This window comes from Hyla sarda, chromosome 1 (assembly GCF_029499605.1).
Source record: "Hyla sarda isolate aHylSar1 chromosome 1, aHylSar1.hap1, whole genome shotgun sequence".
Classification (NCBI taxonomy): Eukaryota; Metazoa; Chordata; class Amphibia; order Anura; family Hylidae; genus Hyla; species Hyla sarda.
The window spans coordinates 414,671,408-414,692,491 of NC_079189.1; the positions used below are offsets into that span (position 1 = coordinate 414,671,408).

General features: G+C 43.2%; 1 protein-coding gene across 1 annotated transcript; it reads right to left on the reverse strand.

The window, feature by feature from the left end:
- Window positions 1–323: 323 nt before the first annotated feature.
- PLBD2 (phospholipase B domain containing 2) lies at window positions 324–20,962 on the reverse strand. The gene is made up of 12 exons (XM_056528776.1): window positions 20,623–20,962; window positions 17,324–17,417; window positions 13,641–13,799; window positions 11,457–11,557; window positions 10,664–10,878; window positions 6,148–6,242; window positions 2,507–2,667; window positions 2,235–2,330; window positions 1,759–1,830; window positions 882–1,034; window positions 615–777; window positions 324–505 (listed from the first exon to the last, which is right to left on the reverse strand). Exons 1-12 carry the CDS (start codon window positions 20,796–20,798, stop codon window positions 338–340), a joined length of 1,653 nt encoding a protein of 550 aa, XP_056384751.1. The 5' UTR covers window positions 20,799–20,962; the 3' UTR covers window positions 324–337.
- Between the last annotated feature and the right edge of the window lie 122 nt (window positions 20,963–21,084).

A 21,084-nucleotide genomic window follows, 5' to 3' on the forward strand; every position in this document is an offset into this window, starting at 1 on the left:
TTATAATAGAATATATTTGATAAAAAGGGGATAGTCCCTTCCATTAAATTCCTTAGACTTCCCAGTCTACAGTCTAGAGAAACAGACGTGTCCTCCAGCCAACATAAGTTCAAGTTGTCAAAAGAAAAAAAAAAAAAAGATACAATAACTCACAGAACAAAACACACTAATTTATCCCTTATCAGACTACTAATCCTTGACTGAATTCCCTGTTTAGAGCAGTACCCTTACCAACAATAGCCATACTATGCCAGCTGCATTGCGTATCTGGGCACTAAAGTTATAAGTGCGGATCGAAAGTGCATTGATTGTAAAGTATAGGAGAAAAGAAAACGCCTCAATCCCACTTGATGACAATAGGATCAAAATTCCAGAGGTCAGGATGGCCCATATGCATGAGGTTGCTGAAAGGAGAAGTGCTCCACTGATAGGCTGGAACTTGGTCCCATGAGGGACCATTGACGGCCACCATTTGATGATGCTTGGCAAGGTCATAACCTGTGACCTAAAAAAAAAAACAAAAAAAAAAAAAAAGGAAAAATAATGTTTACAGAGTTAAATAGGTTTATAACCTGGACTGCATTATAGAAAGATACAGATAAAACTTCACCCACCTTCATATCAGTGCCGCCATGTTGTCGCTGACGCATGGCTCCAAATGGGTATGTTCCATTGGCAGGATTAAGATCAGATCGAGCAGAGATTGCATTCTCTCCATTGGGCTTTGGATCACAACTTTCACAACGTGAGAGTGGATCATAGAGAAAGTTATTGTACCTGAAAAATTAAGGACACCGTGTTTTAGAAACTTTGCAGAGGGGTAGAGTATGAAAATATTTTAGGTACTAAAATACCACGTCATATCACGTTCACTTTCTTACCTCATAAGATTGACCATAGATTTTAGATCCTGCACAAGTGTCTGATTCCTGCGAAATATTTGAGCGCGAGGAGTTTTTGAATAACTGAACCAGTCTCCATATTTTTTCAGAAGTTCCACTTGTCCACTTGCATTATAGATCTCTTCAAAGTACCTAGGAGAACATAGTACCCATGAATAAGTATACCCCGACACCCAAGACGTCTTTAAAGAGTACCCGTCACCAAATAAAACTTTTAATATAGTGTTCCTTGTGTAATTAGCAGACACTTTCCCATTCACTTACTTTTAAAATTATCAACATAAATATGTTTAAAAATGGAATAGAAAAAATGGCCACTAGGTGGCTCTGTTCCCTGCCACAATTAATACAGCGAGTTCGGTCTTCTCCCGGCCTGGCAGGAGTACGAACGCAGGAAGTGCTTCTCTGCACGGAGCTTGATTGACAGCTGCACAGAAAGTGAAAGCTCTATAGATTCTCACAGAAAGCCACACAGACTGACAGCTGATGGAGAACCTTACTGAAACCTGCAGAGACTGAAACATGCACAAAGCCTGAGGTCTTCTATTCATTACAGCACTGCAACAATATAAGGGCAGAAGTGGTCCCCCGGCAGGCTTCTGTGATGTCATGCCTGCTGGGAAACACCCACTTTCTCCTGCTGAGAAATTGCACTATGCAAGCAAGAAGAAAGGCAAGATACACAGCTTTTTTAAAGCTCTGAAATAGTTTTTAAGGGCAGGATGGGTGTTAGGAGTAGTTAGGGAACATAGCTTGAGGTAGTTGAGAACAGTTTATTTGGTGACAGGTACTTTTTAAGGCCTCCTTTCCTACAGCAATGAAAACAATATCATGACGACATCATGCATTTACTTACGGAACATTGTAGCTTGCCCAATATCCAGATTGATAAAGAAGATCAGATTTATCTGCCGAAATAATTATACCCCTACGAGTGTTGTGTGAAAACAAAAGATGGATCAATAACAACCATAAATATAGTAGTGGCTTATTTGCACATTGATAAACTTTTTTTGCAGATTATTTCAATAAATGTGACAGTAAACCTAGAAGCTAGTTAAACACAACAATCTACTGCTGAGGACAAGGGATTGGATAGGTAGGCCTGGACTCTACTGCAGCCAGAGCTTCTATTGTACTCTTGAATGTCTCAAATGTATTCTTGAGTGGTCTCATGCAAAACAAAATGTATCCCCTATCCGCGTTTTTCTGCATGAGACATCTCCTTTAAATGCATTGTCACTAGTAAGAAAGCTGACATTCTATACATACAGAAGTACTTGCTTATCAATTTCAAGATGCCAAGATAAAAGTAGAAAGTATGTCACTTACGGGAGCTGTTCTAGGACAGTGAGAAGTCCGCTGGGTACATCCGTGCTTCCAGGATTGAATTTATTATAATCTACAACCATCCACTGATTATTATATCTAAGAAAGATCATATAGCCGTATGAGAACTAGGAGACCAACACATGATCAAATAACAATAAAAATTTAACTGCAAGACTACTGGGCACCCCAAATCTGGGACCACATTACACTCTAATCTGGTACCATACGGAAACTTCAATTTCAGAGCCTTCAGCTTATATATCTCAACTTACGTTCCACTATTAAACTTTTTAAAAGTATCAGTCCACTCTTGTCCACTTGTGGCCAGTCTGTTTGCTACAATGTTCCTTAACCACTCCAATACAGAATTTTTTGGCTGGATGTACTTCCAGAGATCAGGATTGCTGTTCCCAATGGTTGTCTCCAAGGTTACCTAAAAGGGGAAGAAAAAAAATAAATTATACTAAATATGTACAGCTCCTGATACTGAAATATAGGAAATCTGAGGTTACTGTCGGACACCTATACCCAATGGGTTTAAAAACAAACAAAAATCAAACCCTGGTTCTCAAAGTCCTTATAATACATTTTACTCACTAGGAGGGGAATTCATCCAACAATTTAGATGGCTTTTTTCTTCTAAATTTGTCGACTTTTCATTTAGACTGTTTAAGTCTACAAAGTGATCTGAATTAGATCACTTTATGCAGTGGTAACTGATTTATCTGTGAAAAGTCGCAAAAAAAAGTTGCACGGACCAGGAATAGAAGAAATCACAGGGAAATTCAACCCTTCCCTATATCACTCCATGCGACAATTGTATTAAGGTCCATGCGACTTTTAATACAATTGTCCCATGGCCCGCCACTGCTTTGTGAAATTTAGCCAGAGCAGTTCAGCAGGCATTCACCAACGTCCACTTTTCACTTTTGGATGCCACTTTTTTTTGCTCTAAAGTGAGGAAAAAGCAATTGCACATTTGATAAATGCCTCACCTATTATATATAATGTAATTTATAGTATGATATATAATAAATTAAATATACACACACACTATATATATATATATATATATATATATATATATATATATATATATATATATATATATATATATATATATATATATACATATATATATATACACACACACACATACATACATATATATATACATATATATACACATATACATATATAAACCAAAAACAGGTGCAGCACTCCAAAAAACAGTGTGATTTAATATCTCATGTCAGCATTACTGTAATGCTGACATGAGATATTAAATCACACTGTTTTTTGGAGTGCTGCGCCTGTTTTTGGTTTCTGTCTATGGAGGACTTTGATCGAGTCTTTTTTTTGGACGCTGGCACCACCATTGTTTGCTGGACTAGATAAGTAGTGCTGCATTAATTTGGGAATAATATATATATATATATATATATATTTCTCACATTTTATATTTTAACAAATGCTGCAGGAGTAAAAAAAAAAAAAAAAAAAGAAAGTTTCAGGACAGTCTTAGCTCCATTCTTAACCTGATGTCTTATCTTTTTAACCAACATGCCCATATAGTAATATAGCTAGATACATTATTTCTTTTAGCATATATAGCCCTTTTCACAACTAACATGAACCTCCATCTTAGAAAGAAATTCTATCACCGGCCGTAGCGATGTCCGGCGCCGGCTGGTGATAGGCTGAGCCGACTGTCATGTAAGGAGCTCTAGCCGGCCTCTTACATGACAGTCGGCTCAGCCCATCACCAGCCGGGGCGGGACATGGCTGCGGCCGGTGATACGCCGACGGCTCTGCGGCATTCCCGTCCCCAGGAAGTGGAATTACGTCAGCACTGCCGGACCGTGAGGCCTGTGCTGGACCAATGGGGGCTCGTAGGAGGGTATGTAGGAGTTTATTTTTGAGGCCCGGGCATATGTAAAATGGTACCACTATAGTTGTCCTTTAATGGGGAGGTCATCCAAACATTCCAAGATACATCCATACATACAATCATGGTTGTAAATGTTGGCACTTTTCTCACAGAAAAGGATTGCAGTAACACATGTTTTTTTCTATACACAAGTTTATTCCCTTTGTGTGTATTGGAACTAAACCAAAAAAGGGAGGGAAAAAAAGCAAATTGGACATAATGTCACACCAAACTCCAAAAATAGTCTGGACAAAATTATTGGCACCCTTAACTTAATATTTGGTTGCACACCCTTTGGAAACGATAACTGAAATCAGTCGCTTCCTATAACCATCAATAAGCTTCTTACACCGCTAAGCCGGAATGGACCACTCTTCCTTTACAAACTGCTCCAGGTCTCTTATTGGAAGGGTGTCTTTTCCCAACAGCAATTTTAAGATCTCTCCACAGGTGTTCAATGGGATTTAGATCTGGACTCTTCAGAACTTGCTGGCCACTTCAGAACTCTCCAGGGCTTTGTTGCCATCCATTTCTTGGTGCTTTTTGACATATGTTTGGGGTCATTGTCCTGCTGGAAGACCCAAGATCTCAGATGCAAAAGCAGCTTTCTGACACTGGGCTGCACAGTGCGACCCAAAATCCGTTGGTAATCCTCAGATTTCATGATGCCTTGCACACATTCAAGGCACACAGTGCCAGAGGCATCAAAACAACCCAAATCATCATTGAACCTCCACCATATTTCACTGTAGGTACTGTGTTCTTTTCTTTGTAGGCCTCATTCGTTTTTTTGAAACAGTGGAATGATGTGCTTTACCAAAAAGCTCTATCTTGGTCTCATCTCTCCACAAGATGTTTTCCCAGAAGGATTTTGGCTTACTCAAGTTCATATTGGCAAAATGTAGTCTTGCTTTTTATGTCTGTGTCAGCAGTGGGGTCCTGGGTCTCCTGCCATAGCGTTTAATTTCATTTAAATGTTGACGCATAGTTTGCGCTGACACTGATGCTCCCTGAGCCTGCAGGACAGCTTGAATATCTTTGGAACTTGTTTGGGGCTGCTTATCCACCATCCGTACTATCCTGCATTGACACCTTTCATCAATTTTTCTCTTCAGTCCTCGCCCAGGGAGATTAGCTACAGTGTCATGGGTTGCAAACTTCTTGATAATGTTGCGCACTGTGGTTAAAGGCAATTCCTGATCTCTGGAGATGGACTTGTAACCTTGAGATTGTTAATATTTTTCCACAATTTTGGTTCTCAACTCCTCACAGTTCTCTTCTATTTCGGTTGTCCATGCTTAGTGTGGCACACACAATGCAAAGACTAAGTGAACTTCTCTCCGTTTTATCTGCTTTAAGGTGTGACTTTTATATTGCCCACACTTGTTACTTGCCCCAGGGGAGTTTAAAAGGAGTATCACACACTTGAAACAATCTTATTTTTCCACAATTTTGAAAGGTTTCCAATAATTTTGTCCAGCCCATTTTAGGAGTTTGGTGTGACATTATGTCCAATTTGCTTTTTTCCCCTCCTTTTTGGTTTAGTTCCAACACACAAAGGGAACAAAACATGTAAATCCTTTTATGTGAGAGATACTTCATTTTCTAGAAAAAATTTCAGGGGGTGCTAACATTTACAGCCATGACTGTACTTTAGGTTCCCAATGATCTCTAAAATAAAGCTGCAATAATGCTCTAAATGAGTACTGCTCCACAGCATATGCAAGAGGTCTGCCTTAGGAGAGGAACAGCAAGGACAGTTTGAATCTTGTTTAAGACCTATTTTATGTAAAGCCTTTCTTTAGTGAGAGTGAAGGACAATTGATGTGTCAGAAGTTTTCTGAAGTTACAGGTACACTTTAATTTTGGCATTAGGTTTTCAGAAAAGGAACATAAGTCACTGCTGGAAGTCTCCATCAAGGTTCAGTAACACTTTTCATTGAACGTACATTTACATAACACACATAAGCACTGTGCACTCACTAGCCCACTGCTGAGGATGTAGAAGTCATCACCAGAGAAGATGGTTCCTGGGTAAGAAGAAAAGGTCTGAACAAAGCCTGGTACCAGGGGGCCTCCTGCATAGAGAAAAGTAATGTAAATGTCCTTTAAAAACACAATATAATATAGAAATAAATAGAATTAAACATGGAAAGTTTCGTACCAGGAAATCTCCCCTGTTAACTAGACATTATATTAAAAGGAGTTCTATAGTGAAACAACTTATCCCCTATCCAAAGGTTAGGGGATAAGTTCTAGATCGCAGGGCCCCTGCAGTCAGCTGGAAGGGGGCATCCTGACCCCTGCAGGGAGTGGCGGACTACACGACCCCTCCATGTATCCCATAGAAATTGCTGGAGGGGGCATGTCGGCGTGGACCCAACGTAGTCATATGCAATAAACTATCTTATACACAATATTGAAAAAGTGTTAATTTTTTTTACTGGGCTGCAAGATCACTACCAAAAAGCTAACATTTAATAGTTGTCCAGGCTACACAATGCTAAGGCATTATCTGTGTAATAAAGGTACTAATGAAGATTTTAAAAAGGGTTTTTGATTTTATGGTTACCTTAAAATCTCTCTCTCGGAGGATACATTGGCGGACACAGAGACCGTGGGTATAAGCTGCTGCCACTAGGAGGCTGACACTAGGCAACAAAAAGAAAGTCAGCCCCTCCCAGCAGGATATACCCCACCTACAGACTCAGAACTATCAGTTTAGTCCCAAAGCAGTAGAAGAGGACCAACAGGGAAAGAAAAAACAGCAACTGCCCGAGGAAACCACAGACAAAAAAACAAAACACAAAACAAACAAACACACAACCAAATCAACTCTAGGACAGGCAACCAAACCAAGAACACCAGAACAAATGGGTGGGTGCTGTGTCCCCAATGGATCCTCCGAGAAAGATTTTACAGTAAGCATAAAAATCTACTTTTCTTGTTCAGTTCCATTGGGGGGGGGGGGGGGGGACACAGACCGTGGAATGTACCAATGCAGTCCCTGGAGTGGGAGAATACTCAAGAAACTCAGGTGGAAGGCTGGGCCACAGCAGCCTGCAACACCTTGCGACCCAAACCAGCGTCAGCGGACGCAAAAGGTATGCACCTGGTAAAATTTTGTAAACGTGTGCAAGGACGACCAGGTGGGCACCTTACAGGCTTGCTAGGCTGAAGCCTTGTTGCGGAGAGCCCAGGAGGCCCCTACAGAATGAGTGGAATGAGCTGAGACCCGGAAAGGAGGAGTCTTCCCTTTGCAGTAGTAAGCTTTCGAGATAGTAGAACGGATCCACTGCAAAATGGCCGTCTTCAAAAGCAGGAAGTCCCTTATGACAACCCTCCGTAAGCACAAAAAGTCACACTAGCGAAAGGATGAGGTGACCGAAAAGGTAAATCCGAACGGACCGTACCACATGAAGGCCATGAAGCAACCAGTCCCTGGGATGGGACGGAGATGGACAAAAGTACGGGAGGACGATATCCTAATTTAGGTGAAAGGCGGAGGCCACATTAGGAAAAAAGGATGGGACCAGAAGGAAAACAGCTTTGTCCTGGTGCCAAACCAGGTAGGGGGAATGGCAGGAGAGCGCCGCCAGCTCCAAAACTCTCCTAATGGAAGTGACCGCAATGAGGAAGGCCACCTTCCAGGAAAGGATACAAAGAGAAACGTCCCAGAGAGGTTCAAAGGGAGTACCCTGTGGGGGATCTGTACGGCAGAGATGCATGAGCAACACCCTGCAGAAAAGTGCAGATGTGAGGGTCGGACGCCAGGGGACGCTGAAAGAGAAAGGAGGGAGCAGACACCTGACCCTTAAGGGAACTGACAGCCAAGTGTCGTTCCAGCCCAGACTGTAAAAAGGAAAGGTGTGGAAGGGAGAACACAAGTACGGTAATAAATCTTCCCAGAGGAAGGCTTGCGCGTCGTGATCATTGTGCGGATCACCTGGGGAGAGAAACCCCTGGCCCTCAGAACCACGGTTTCAACCGCCACGCCATCAAATGCAGAGATAGTAAATTGGGTTGGCAAAGAGGACCCTGAGAGAGCAGGTCGGGACGAATTGGGAGGCGCAGTGGTACGTCGAATAATCCTGCGATTGAGGGATAGCAGAGACTTGTCCCACCGGGACAGAAGAGAAATTTGAAGAGGTTGACAATTAAATTGGGCGAAGGGAACGGCTTCCATGGCCGCAACCATCTAACCTAGGTCTTCCATGCAGAACCGAATGGAAACTGGGACGACGGGGAAGACGAACTCCTGATGACACAGCGCTTGTCCGGTGCTAGCCGAATCCGGGCGGTCGCCGTGTTGAACTGGAGTACCACGGAGATCAGAGACTGGGTGGGAATCAGGTTGGACTTGTCCCCATTGACCACCCAGCCGACACGAGACAAGGTCTGAAGAGTGACAAGGAGACTCTCCTGATTCTGGGCCTTGACCAGGAGGTCGTCCAGGTTGGGGGATCACGGACACACCCCGGGCTTGCAGGATGGCAATCACTGCCGCCAGGACCTTGGTAAAGACCCTTGGGGCTGTGGCCAGGCCACAAACTGAAATTGGCCCTCCGGAACAGCAAAGCAGAGACTGCGCTGATGCGCCAAAAAAATGGGGATGTGAAGGTAAGAGTCTCAGATATTCACAGAGGAAAGAAACTCACCTTGATCCATGGATGCCACCACAGAACAGAGATAATCCATACGGAAATGATGCAGGAGTGATGGTTGAGGAGCGTCAGATCCAGGATTGGGCGGATAGAACCCCCTTTCTTGGTGACAATGAACAGGTTTGAATAGAACCCAGAAAAATGCATCCTGGGAGGAACTGGGACAATCACTCCCTGTGCGAGAAGGGTCCGCAGCGCGACCCGAAAAGCTGCCGCCAAGGAAGGAGAGCAAGGAGGGCAGGATCGAAAAAAGCGATCCCTTGGAAGGGAAGCAAACTCGATCCGATAGACGTTGGAAACGACATCTCGGACTAAAAAGAGTCCCGCATGTGGGCAGAACAAACGTCCAGAAACAGGGACAAATGACCTCCCACCCGAAAAGAATGTTCGGGTGGGGGGAGTCCCTTCAGGTGGAGGGAGGCTTACAGGTGCCCGACTTGGCCGCAAAATGGCCGGAACGATTATCTGACTTCCAGGAGGGAGGAGCCTTCCTATCCTTAAGGGCGCCGGTCTGGCTGCCCGAGCAAAGCCAAAAGACCGGAAGTCAACCTCCTTTCGGTGGGAATTGGTACGGCGAGACTTGTTCTGTGGCGATAAGAAACGCTTACTTTCAGTGGCCTCGGAGATAATCTTATCCGGGCGTTTCCCGAAGAGTCAGGTCCCAGAGAAAGGAAGCTCAGTGAGAAATTTCTTGGAAGCGGCATTGGTGTCCCAGGCCTTAAGCCACAGAGAGACGGATTCACTAAACTAAAAAATAAGAAAATAAAAGGCCAGGTCTGGAGAACTCCAGACCTGTGTCTGCCTCCTACGGAGACTAAGCTAAAACTGATAGCTCAGAGTCTGTAGGTGGGGTATATCCTGCTGGGCGGGGCAGACTTTTTTTGTTGCCTAGTGTCAGCCTCCTAGTAGCAGCAGCATATAACCCTCGGTCTCTGTCTTCCAATGGAGCCGAACGAGAAATATATATACACACATTGAAGGAGTAGTCCAGGGAAAAATAATATCCCCCAATCTATAGTCAGACGCCCCGCGATCACTGGTACAGGCCATGGCGCTCAGTGAGGAGCACGTCCTGCAGCTGGCACGCACTCCGTTTATTCCTGTGGGGGCGCTGAAAAGACCAGAGTACAACTCTCAGCATCAGCACGTGCAGTCTCCCGGTAGACGACACAAGCTCCTTACTGAGAGCATTGGGGTGTCATCCCGGTGATCGCGGGGAGCCCCAGCACTCAGACCCAGATAAGTTGTTTTTCACTGGAGTACTCCTTTTAAGCGGTTATCTAGGATTGAAAAAAAGAGCTGATTGGAAAAACAGCACCATAACTGGTTGTGTGTGGTATTGCAGCTCAATTTAATTAGAGTGGATGGAGTCTAGCTGTAATATCATGCACAACCTGAGGACAGGAGTGCTATTTTTTTTTTTATAAGAAATTAGCTTTTTTTCTATTCATGGCAAACCCCATTAATAATAAGAATTTCAGCTCACTTCTAACATCCTTTGCATTCCCCCCCCTCCATTTTCAAGATCTCTAATACCCTTCAAATGAAAACCTCCCCTGATCACGACTGCGGGCACGAGTTCATGGCTGTTTATAAAAAAAACTGATTTCTATTTACGGTCAGCAACCAGAGATCTTGAAAATGGCAAAAGTAAAAAAAAAAAAAGTACATTAGAAAGTTGATCGAATTAGACAGTTAGAAAGTTTAATTCACAAACTTTAAGCTACAAGTCAGCCTTTTAAAAAGGGAAAAATTCCTTAAGAACTTTTCTTTACATGACTCACGTTTGTTGTTTTTCTTTTGCCTAAAATTAGCTCTAAATTTTCCATGCTCACCATTGGGGTTGGTACGAAAGGGAAGTGTGTACTTTTTGATGATGCGTAACATGGACTGGTATGTGTTCCAGGTTACATGAGACACCAGGAGATCTTTATTGCCAGGAAGAAGCTTGATGAGGGCAGAGCATGACCCAGCGCCCAGATCTTTAGAAGCATCTGACTTGTTCAGGGCAGCTTCTAGATCTTCTAAGTCACCACCAAGTTGAAATAGACTATAACATTAAATAAGAAGGACAAAAATCTGAATTAAGTCAACCTCATACAGATGTCAACTAACAATTGCATATCCTCCCAAGTGCAGCAAATGTACAATTGTGCAAAATAGCATTAAATAATGAACATACAAATCAGTATCACGTATAGCAGCACACAAAAGTGCAATAACAATTTGTTAACTATTTAGTGTGACTTGTGTTATTGCACTTATGTGCTGTTATACATTATACTAATTTGTATGTTCATTATTGTATGCCATTTTTTAAGAGTGTACTTTACTGGCTGCACTTTGCACATTACAAAGCTATTATACCACTAGTGAGTGACCATATTTGGGAGCTTTTTTTTACTAATTACTATTTTTCTATGCATATGTCCTGAAGGTGTCCATTACCTGGTCCCCTTGTGTTGTAAGGTGGCTCTCGAGCCTTTTTAGTGTTTTTAATTTTGTGTGACATCTGGGTGACGCTGCTCTACTGGTTGGCACGGGTGTGGGTGTCAGCAGCACACCAAACAGATACTGATGGCCTAACCTGAGTATAAGTCAAGGAACACCCCTTGCATGAAAACTCACAGGAACCCAAAGGGACTAAGCGTGAACGTTTTCTGAGGAAAGGAGATGCGGCCACTATAGCTATCCTCCAGACCTTTCAGTTGCAGCAGTGCAAGCCGAACCTGTAAATATACAAAAAAAAAATTATAATAACTTTTTACTTAACCAAAACATAAGTGCTTAAGACCAATAACATTAGGATCTGTTCCTGCTATGACTTCCACCAAGTCTTTTTTTTGGTTCTGTCAAAATTGCTGATCTGACTGCAAGAATAGCAATGCATGTAAAAAGCAAGAGAACTGCCAACAGAACCCATGAGAGATGGGATAAACAACAGTGTGAAGAGAGCCACAAAGAGTTAAAGAGTTACACTGTATTTCATGGAATTTAGAAAAGTCACATCAGACTATGCCAGAACTTACTCACCTGCCCTGATGCCCCACCACGGCAATCCCAATGGTCCTCAATGCAGGCTGAGCAGCACTTCTTGCTTTTGTTTTGGCATGCAGGAAATATTCACCCAGTCAATTGACATAGTGGTGCCCCACCTCTGATTGGCTGAAATGGAAAGCAGGAAGTGCTGCCAGGCCAGAATGGGGGGACCTGGGCAGGAGATTATAACTTTGCTTTTCTTTAAGCCAGCTACAGCCCATAACTAAAAATTTTGCGGAGGTCAGACAACCCTTTAACTGTTTTTTGAGTTTTGTTTTCTAGGGCTACCTAAGAAGCCATGTGTGACTGTTTCTTATTGCTTTTTTTATTTTATTTAACAGTAGCTGATCCCAGCCTACTCTGCAAGCAAATAGCACCTGTTAAAGGAGAACTACGGGATTGAAAATTTTATCCCCTATCCTAAGGATAGGGGATAAGTTTCAGATCGCGGGGGGGTCCGACCGCTGGGGCCCCCCACGATCTCCCGTACGGGGCCGCGGCTCTCTGCACAGAGCGCGCGTCGACCACCGCACGAGGCGGCGGCTGACACGCGCCCTCCATTTACTGCTATGGGAGAGCCGAAGCGCTGCCTCGGCAATTTCCAGCTCTCCCATAGCAGTGTATGGAGGGGGCGTGTTGGCCGCTGCTTCATGCGGTGGTCAACACGCCCTCTCTAACCAGAGAGCCGGGGCGCCGCACGGGAGATCACGGGGGGGGGGGGGCCCAGCGGTCGGACCCCCCGCGACCTGAAACTTAGCCCCTATCCTTAGGATAGGGGATACATTTTTCAATCCCGTAGTTCTCCTTTAAGGAACTCTACCTTGCTTCAATGTATACACAGTTATTCAGTAAATGAATAGGGTTATGTCACATAGTTTTCAAATAACTACGGTTATTATAAAAAAAAAATAAACATTAAATTAAGCAAAACTGCTATCCCATACAAGCTTAGAACCAAAAGGTTCCACTGGACAGATGGATATCTTACATTTCAACAACTTCATTTTTATATGTTGCATGTCTTTATACGCTGTATGTACTGCTATAAGCCATAATGAAGTGGAAAAACATCCACCAAAAAGAAAATTGGAGTCTAAAAATACAGCTAAAAATATAGAAAATTAAAACAGCACCACATAAATAACCTGGTCTAGTGACCACACAGTTAGGTATACCACAAGTACATAACCACATGTAGCCCAACTAATGAATATCCATCAATGTCTACTAACCAGCACAACTATGGGATGGGTCATGTAATAGTCATAGCAACAACATAACACATATTCCATAGATTATGCTGAGTCCCTTTAATATACTAGACACCTGCTTCAATGAGTAACCTATAGGGTGTATATTATAAACATAGAATAAATATTAACGAGTGATATCCATCCATACCCTTATCTCCCAAGTGGTGTGGTGTCTCCAACTCCAATGTGCAGTCTTCCTCAGGGGGCGCTATCTGATTGACTGCCGTTAACGGTTTAGTACAAATGAGGGAACATTGAGTGAACTTCCAGAAGCCAGTGCAGCCAGAAAATCACACAATTGCCCTATTTCAGCAATATTTTTAGCTGTATTTTTGGGCGTCAATTTTCTTGGTGGATATCACATACAAATAGGTGTTCTAAGTACCTGATCACATAAATAGTATCCTATGTGGTATTATTCACTGCTTAAGGAGCTCCAACATAGTCTACAGTGCTGCGCATAGTTTTAGATGGCAAAAACCCACTGGTAAAAGTGGAGGGAATTACTACAGAGCCTTACCTGGTGCCAGTAATCCTGATCTTGCTCTTTCTCCATCTGCTCCTGTATCCAGGCTAGATTAGCCTCTAGATAGTTCCTCAGCCTTTCACAGTATGGAGTTTCATACTTATATGGACCACAATAACCAACCATGGTGTTCATCCAATGCATGTAGATAAGCTGCAAACATATGCAAATAGAAGCACAGTGAGTGATTTTTATCTTTTCCTGATCTTAAATGGGGTAAATATTTAGTATGGTATATGCCGCCCTGCACCTGGTCACTGCATTAGTCCTCTCCTTCCTGGCTCCTGAGACATTTTTATTACAAAGATCTGCCCGCTCAGCCAATCACTGGGTTAAGTGGGCAGTCCCTAGAAGCACAAAATGTCATCAGAAGCAGAAAGAAGGGGACCACTGCAGGGACTGGGTAAAGACAGAACAGCCTTCGGAAGAGCGAGGGAGGAGAGTTCAGTCGTAGAGTGCATTCGTACCACGTTTTTACAATACAGTTCCCGTATATGTTTTCAATGTGAAAACCATGTGGAACCGTATTGAAAACCGTATGTATTGAGTCTCCATTGAAAAACGTATGTCAAACAATGCATCCATTTTGAGTCTTGTGCGTTTTTGTCCGTTTTTTTCCCTTACCCAAAACTGTAGCCTAGCACAGTTATTGGTTCGGGTGAAAAACCGTATAAGTTTTATTTTTTAAACATGGGAGTCAATGGGGACCATATAGAACCGTATGTGCGTACGATCCATCCGGTTTTCACCATACTGGTTTTCGACTTTGAAATTCCATGAAAAAAAAAAAAAAACTGCAATCAAACAAGTGAAACGTTATTCATAATGCAGTGAAAAGTTAAAAACGTATACGTTTTTGTCATAAATGGTTGCAACCGGACATAATTTTTCATCATTTTTTCCAAACCGTGTAAGTTTTTTAACTGTATATGGATTAAAATTTGTACACCCGTTTTGATACAGTTTAGTCAGGTTTTGAGGAATCCGTTTTTCATCAAAAACCTAATACAGGAACCGTATTGCAAAAACGTGGTGTGAACCCAGCCTTAAGCGGCAGGTTGAAATTACGGTGGAGGGGGAGATATGTGAGGGCCCAGGACAGAAGAGGCCTCCTAGAAGTATGAAACTACAGTGACCCCCCCCCCCCCCCCCCGACCTACGATGGCTCAGACATACGATAATTTCAGAGGCCATCGCATGTTTAAGGCAGCATCAACATACGATGCTTTTGTATGTCGGGGCCATCACATAAACTGCTATCCGGCAGCGCAGACTGCCTCAGCTGCCGCTGGATACCAATTTACGATGCCCCGTGTGCTCCGGTGATGGTCTCTTACCTGTCCTCGGGGCTCCGGAGCGTCGTTATCGGGATCCCCTGCATCGTCGGCGCTCTCCATTGTCCATGTTGCCGTGCATGCCGTCCCGTCATCCAATAGGAGCGGCGTGCGTAGTGACGGCGACGGAGAGCGAGGATCCCGTCCAGCAGAGATGGTCTGGAGCGGTAGGGACACCCAGGGGACGCGGCGACAGTGATGGAGGGAGACATCCAGGGCAGTGGTGACGGTCCGGAGCAGCGGTGACAGGAGAGTATAACTTCCTATTCTTTACATTGCACGGATCCCTCAACAAACGTTGGTTCATTTGGAACAGATTACTATCGTATGTTGAGGGACCACTGTACACTGTAGTTTCATATTTCCCGGGCGATGCCGTTATTGCCCAAGACCAACCGACCAATCACGGCACCACCTGGGAAATATGAAGTTACAGTGTAGTTTAATATTTCTGGGAGCTGTCCAGCTCTGCTGCCCCGGCCACGTCCTGTATCAAACATCTGCCCAAGAGTTGTAACTACAACTCCCAGCATGTCCTCACTGTAAGGGCCTGCTGGGAGTTATAGTCTTGCAACAGCTAGCGAGATGGTGTTAGATGCAGCTGGCATTTTAACACCAGGGTGCCTCCAGCTTTTTCTAAACTACAACTCCTGTCATGGAAGTTGTAGTTTAGAAACTGGGTGTTTCCAGCTGTTGATAAACTACAACTCCCATCATGGTAGTTGTAGTTTAGAAAAAGCTGGAGTCTCGCTGTTCCTAAACTACAACTCCCATGATAGGAGTTGTAGTTTAGGATCAGCGATACTCCAGATGTTGCTAAACTGGAGGCTCACTGTTGCTTAACTAAAACACCCATCATTCCCAGACAGTCAAAGGCTGTCTGGAAAGAATGGGGGTTTTAGTGTAGCAACAGCTGGAGGCTTCCTGTTTGGAAACACTGCTTTATGGGCGTTCTCCCCATGGAAGAGCCCTATAAATGTACTAACATTTTTTGTGTTTTTTTTTCTTATTTCAGATTAGTTTATGCAGAGGACTACTTTGGATTCGGAGGACTACCATGATGACCCAATTTTTATTTATTTTTTAACATTAATAAAATGGTTAACGAGGGCTTGTGGGGGAGTGTTTTTTTGGAATAAAAAGTTTTTTTTAATAGTGTGTTTTTTTTAATTTACTTTACAGGCCGTCTTATAGTGTGAACCCATTACTAAGCCGGGGCTTAGAGATAGCATCAAAAACAGCTAGCGCTTTTTACCGTAAATTGTACGGCGTGAAAACGAAACCTTCCAAAATTAGCAAAATTGCGTTTTTCTTTTTAATTTCCCCACAAAAATAGTGTTTTTTTTTGGCTGCGCCATACATTTTATGATATAATGAGCGATGTCATTACAAAGGACAACTGGTTGCGCAAAAAACAAGCCCTCATACTAGTCTGGCGATGAAAATATAAAAGAGTTATGATTTTTAGAAGGCGAGGAGGAAAAAACAAAAACGTAAAAATTAAACTGTCCTTAAGGCCAAAATGGGCTGAGTCCTTAAGGGGTTAAACAATTATGCCCCCTAAGAAGATAGGTTAGGCCCTGGTGATAAGCAGGTCCTCCCTTATTAGGCAAGTAATTAGGAAAGTTAAGTTTCACAGATACAGTACTTACATCTCCCTGCTGCAGCCCAATACAAGCCTTCTTTGCGGGGATGCGCACATTAGGTGACGTCATCACAAGTGCCGCGCAGGACGTCAGCCAGTTACTTTTGCTTGTGGGTCTTGCATGTTCACATATTTTTTGCATTTTGCTACTTACTTTCTCTTACCATATTGGGATTGATACTAGGGTTAGTGCACATTATATGTTTTTTCCTCCCCCTTTCTGTTTTTTTTACATGTTGACTCCATTGGTGAGCGTCTTACCTACCCACTTGCATTTATTGTACATTCACTATACTGACAAACTCATATCTTGTATTTACTCATATGTATATCTTGTCAGACACATTCCATGTACTATGTATTTTATAAATATTTTCAATAAGATGAGATTTTATGATTCAGTTTGGTATAACATATTTTCGGTTATTATTATAGTAGGCGTTATAACTATGGTATGTTACCAGGTTTTGTATAGGAACATTATAGGTTATATTTAATATAAAAGTGTAAAATTGCATGAAGACTTTGCCTGCAGAATAGATTACATACTCAATGTGACAGGATCCCTTTAAAAGCTTTGCTTCTAGTAAAAGAATATGGTGCTACCTATATATTAACACACAGAGTGCTGACACAAAAATCCAAAGCTTTGCTGTTATACCTCATGGCTGGTGCACATATTTATCTATGACACTCACCCGCTGTGTAACTGCTGCTTCGGCCACCCCCGCAGCATAGGCCTGGATACTATCATTATAGCTGGCATTGCTCTGTAGCTCAAGAACTGCCCATCTGGGGGAAAAAAAAAAACATAACTTCACACGAGCTCAAGAGGGGAAAAAATGCCCAAAACAAGGCCTTGTCTTGGGGTGGCAGAGCTGAATACAGGGTGCATATTTTTTGGTGCGTTGGTGAGATAACGTAATAGACTTGAATGAATTTCTACGCAAAACCACACTGAGGTAATACATTGGAGTCATTTTGGTTTCAGTTATTTTTACATTATACTTCCCTTTGAGAAGACAACAAAATCCTCACTTCCTTAAACATCCAAGATTTAGGCAAAGGTCGCCTGCTTCCCCTGTGGTATCTCCCTTAAAGCTTTAACGCCTGCTTAGTTCCCTAGCAACAGTGCTTATTTCTCTGTATCTGACATTTAACCCCCAGATCTCCATGAAAGCATCCAGGGGGAGATTTATCAAAGACAAAACCTTGCCCCAAAGACAAAAGTTGCCCACTTGTCCATAGCAACCAGATTTCCTTTTTATTTTAAAGCCCTCTGCAAAATGAAAGAGGCGATCTGATTGGCTGCCATGGGCAACTTTTCCTCTGCACACGTTTTGATAAATCTCTGCCCCCCCCCCCCTCCTCCCCTCAGTGCACACTTGTCTTCTGTCCAGAAGTAGTGGGCCCATGAAGGCCATAACTATGGCAAGTGTAGAGGTAGCAGTTGCTCCAAGGCCCTGCCTCATATGAAGACACCAGTCATATTCAGGAAACATGGTGGACATGGGGCTCTGTTACAGGTTCCACACTGAAGCCTAGAAGTTACTAGGGTCCAGAATTTCTGTCGTAGAAATTCTGCAGTTTGAATGGGTGAACAGAAAACCCATTCACACCAATCCTAATACAGGGAAACGTCCAAGTGTGATTTCTAAACGGAATTTTGCTTTGAAATTCCGTAATAAGAATGAGCTCTGAGATTCTCATGTTTGGTTGATGAAGAATGAACAGCGTTTATGTAAAGATAATCTATCGATCTAAAACTCCATGGCCCAGATTTATCAAACTCTGTGAGAGAAAAAATGGAGGAATTTTCCTACAGCGACCAATCACAGCTCAGCTAACGAGCTCTGGTAAAGTGAAAGCTCAGTTGTGATTGGTTGCTGTGGGAAAATCCCTCCATTTTTTCTCTCTCACAGTTTGATAAATCTGGGCCAATGTGTGTGTGTGTGTATGTATGTATGTATGTATGTATGTATGTGTGTATGTGTGTGTGTGTATATATGTATGTATGTGTGTGTGTGTATATATGTATGTATGTGTGTGTGTGTATATATGTATGTATGTGTGTGTGTATGTTCCAGCATCACGTCCAAACGGCTAAAGATATTAACATGAAACTTAGCACACACGTTACTTATATGTCAACAACAAACATAGGATAGGTCATTTAACCCTTACTCACCCCCATTTGCCAGGGTCGGGGTTTTTGTTTAAAGTCCCATGCAAATAAGTGGGAAATGTATGTACGGCTGGAGATATTTCGATACCTGGTACACATATTACTTATATGTCAAATAAGAAGATATAATCGTTAAATTAACCCCTAACCTAGCCCCATATGTGAAGGATGTTTTTTTTTTTGTTTATCCCACCTGAGGACGGGATATGAGGATTAGAAAGGTGGTTTAGATACGAGGACGAGATATGAGATGGGGATATGGGGTCAGGATATGAGGACAAGTACTTTCTCCTTTGTTGCTTTTCCTCCCCCACAAGGATAAGGTAGGAAAAACCGGGCAGCGCTGGGTACTCAGCTAGTTCATCAACAATACTCAGGTAGACTGTCACATTTAAACAATGCTCAATTGGTATTAAGGGGCCCAAAGTTTGCCAGGAAGAAGTCCCCCACACCATTACACCACCATCACCAATCTGATCCATTGACACATGGATCCATGCCTTCATGTTTATGCCAAATTCTGACCTTGCCACCTGAATATCATAGCTGGAATGGTGATTCATCGGACCAGGCAATGTTCTTTCAGTTCTCCATTGTCCAATTTTGGGGAGCCTGTGCGGATTGCAACCTCAGGTTCCTATTCTTAGCCAACAGGTGTGGCACCCAGTGTGGTGTTCTGCTGCTGTAGCCCATCTGCTTTAAAGTTCACATGTTGTGCAGAGATGGTATTCTGCATATGTTGACTTATACTGAGTGGTAATTTAAGTTACTGTTTCTTGTCATCTTGAACCAGTCTGACACTAACAAGGCATTTTCATTCACACAACTGCCGCTTACTGAATATTTTATCTTTTTTAGTCAATTCTCTGTAAACCCTAGAGATGGTTGTGCATAAAAGTCACAAAATACTCAGACCAGCCCATCTGGCACCAACAACAATACCATGATCAAAATTTCTTAAAGGAGGACTGTGGTGACACATTTTTCATTTCTCCTTTGCGCAGGCTGCAAAAACGAAAAAAAATAAAATAAAAAAATAAAAATTTTACTCGCCTTCCTACGTTCCCTCGTTGCGCCGATATCGGCGTCCTGGTTTTCTTCCTGGGCAGTGTGACTCATACTGCGCTCAGCGTCTCACCGGCCGCAGCGATGCTGAGCGCACGTGTAAAGAGCCCGGGCAGCAGGGAAAAGGGCTCCTTACATGACAGTGCACTCACCGGCCAAGGTGGGACATCCCTGCAGCCAGCGATACGCTGAGCGCAGTTTGAGTCACCGTGTCCAGGAAGAAAACCAGCACCGGAGGACCAGGATGCCGATATCGGCGCAACGGGGGAACTTAAGAAGGTGAGTTTAAGTTGTTGTTTTTTTGTTATCTTTTAGTTTTTGCAGCCCGGGCACAGGGGAAATAAAATGTTTCACTACAGTTCTCTTTTAAATCCCCTTACTTCCCCATTCTGATGCTCGGTTTGAACTTCAGCAAGTTGTCTTGACCATGTCTACATGCATTGAGTTGCTTCCATGTGATTGGCTGCAATTGTACAGGTGTACCTAATAAAGTGGCCAGAGTGTGTAAAATAATATATATATATATCCTGTTCGTTTCTGGTCTATCGGGCACAGGAAGATTATATACAAGACATTCTATTATTGCCCTATAATCTGCACATACATCCTAAGGGGTTGTCCCTGTGCAAAACTACAACTCCCAGCATGCCCGGACAGTAGTTTTGGGACATGCTGGGAGTTGTAGTTTTGCAACAGCTGGAGGCACCCTGGTTCATTCCACTTAGTACATGTAATGATGCCCCTCACCCGTTGTCCTGTATGCTGTCTCGGAGCACAGCCCAAGCCACCGCTCCAGGCCTCCTCTCCGGCACAGTGCTCAGCTGCCCGGTGCTGGCATCCAAGATGACCGACACCTCGGAGGTCTGCGCCCGGCCCACGGAAGGCGCCGAGACCGCGAACAGCAGCAGGAGCCAGGCAGCCATCTCTCAGCTCATGTGATGGAGCCCGCAGTCACGTGACGGGGCCTCTCAGCTGACTGCTGCAGGGGGCGGGGGCTTGTTAACCTTTAGCTAACCGCGACTATTTTTAGTACTATATATATAGCTATAACACTAGTGACGTGTTGTTTTGCTATCACCATAACAAAAGCTCCTTCCGCACGTTGTTTTGACGTCATCTATAAAAAAAAAAAAAATCGATTATCCGATCGAGCTCTACCTGTAATTTGATGTGGGTACTTTAAATAAGCCACGCCCCTTACATCCCGTG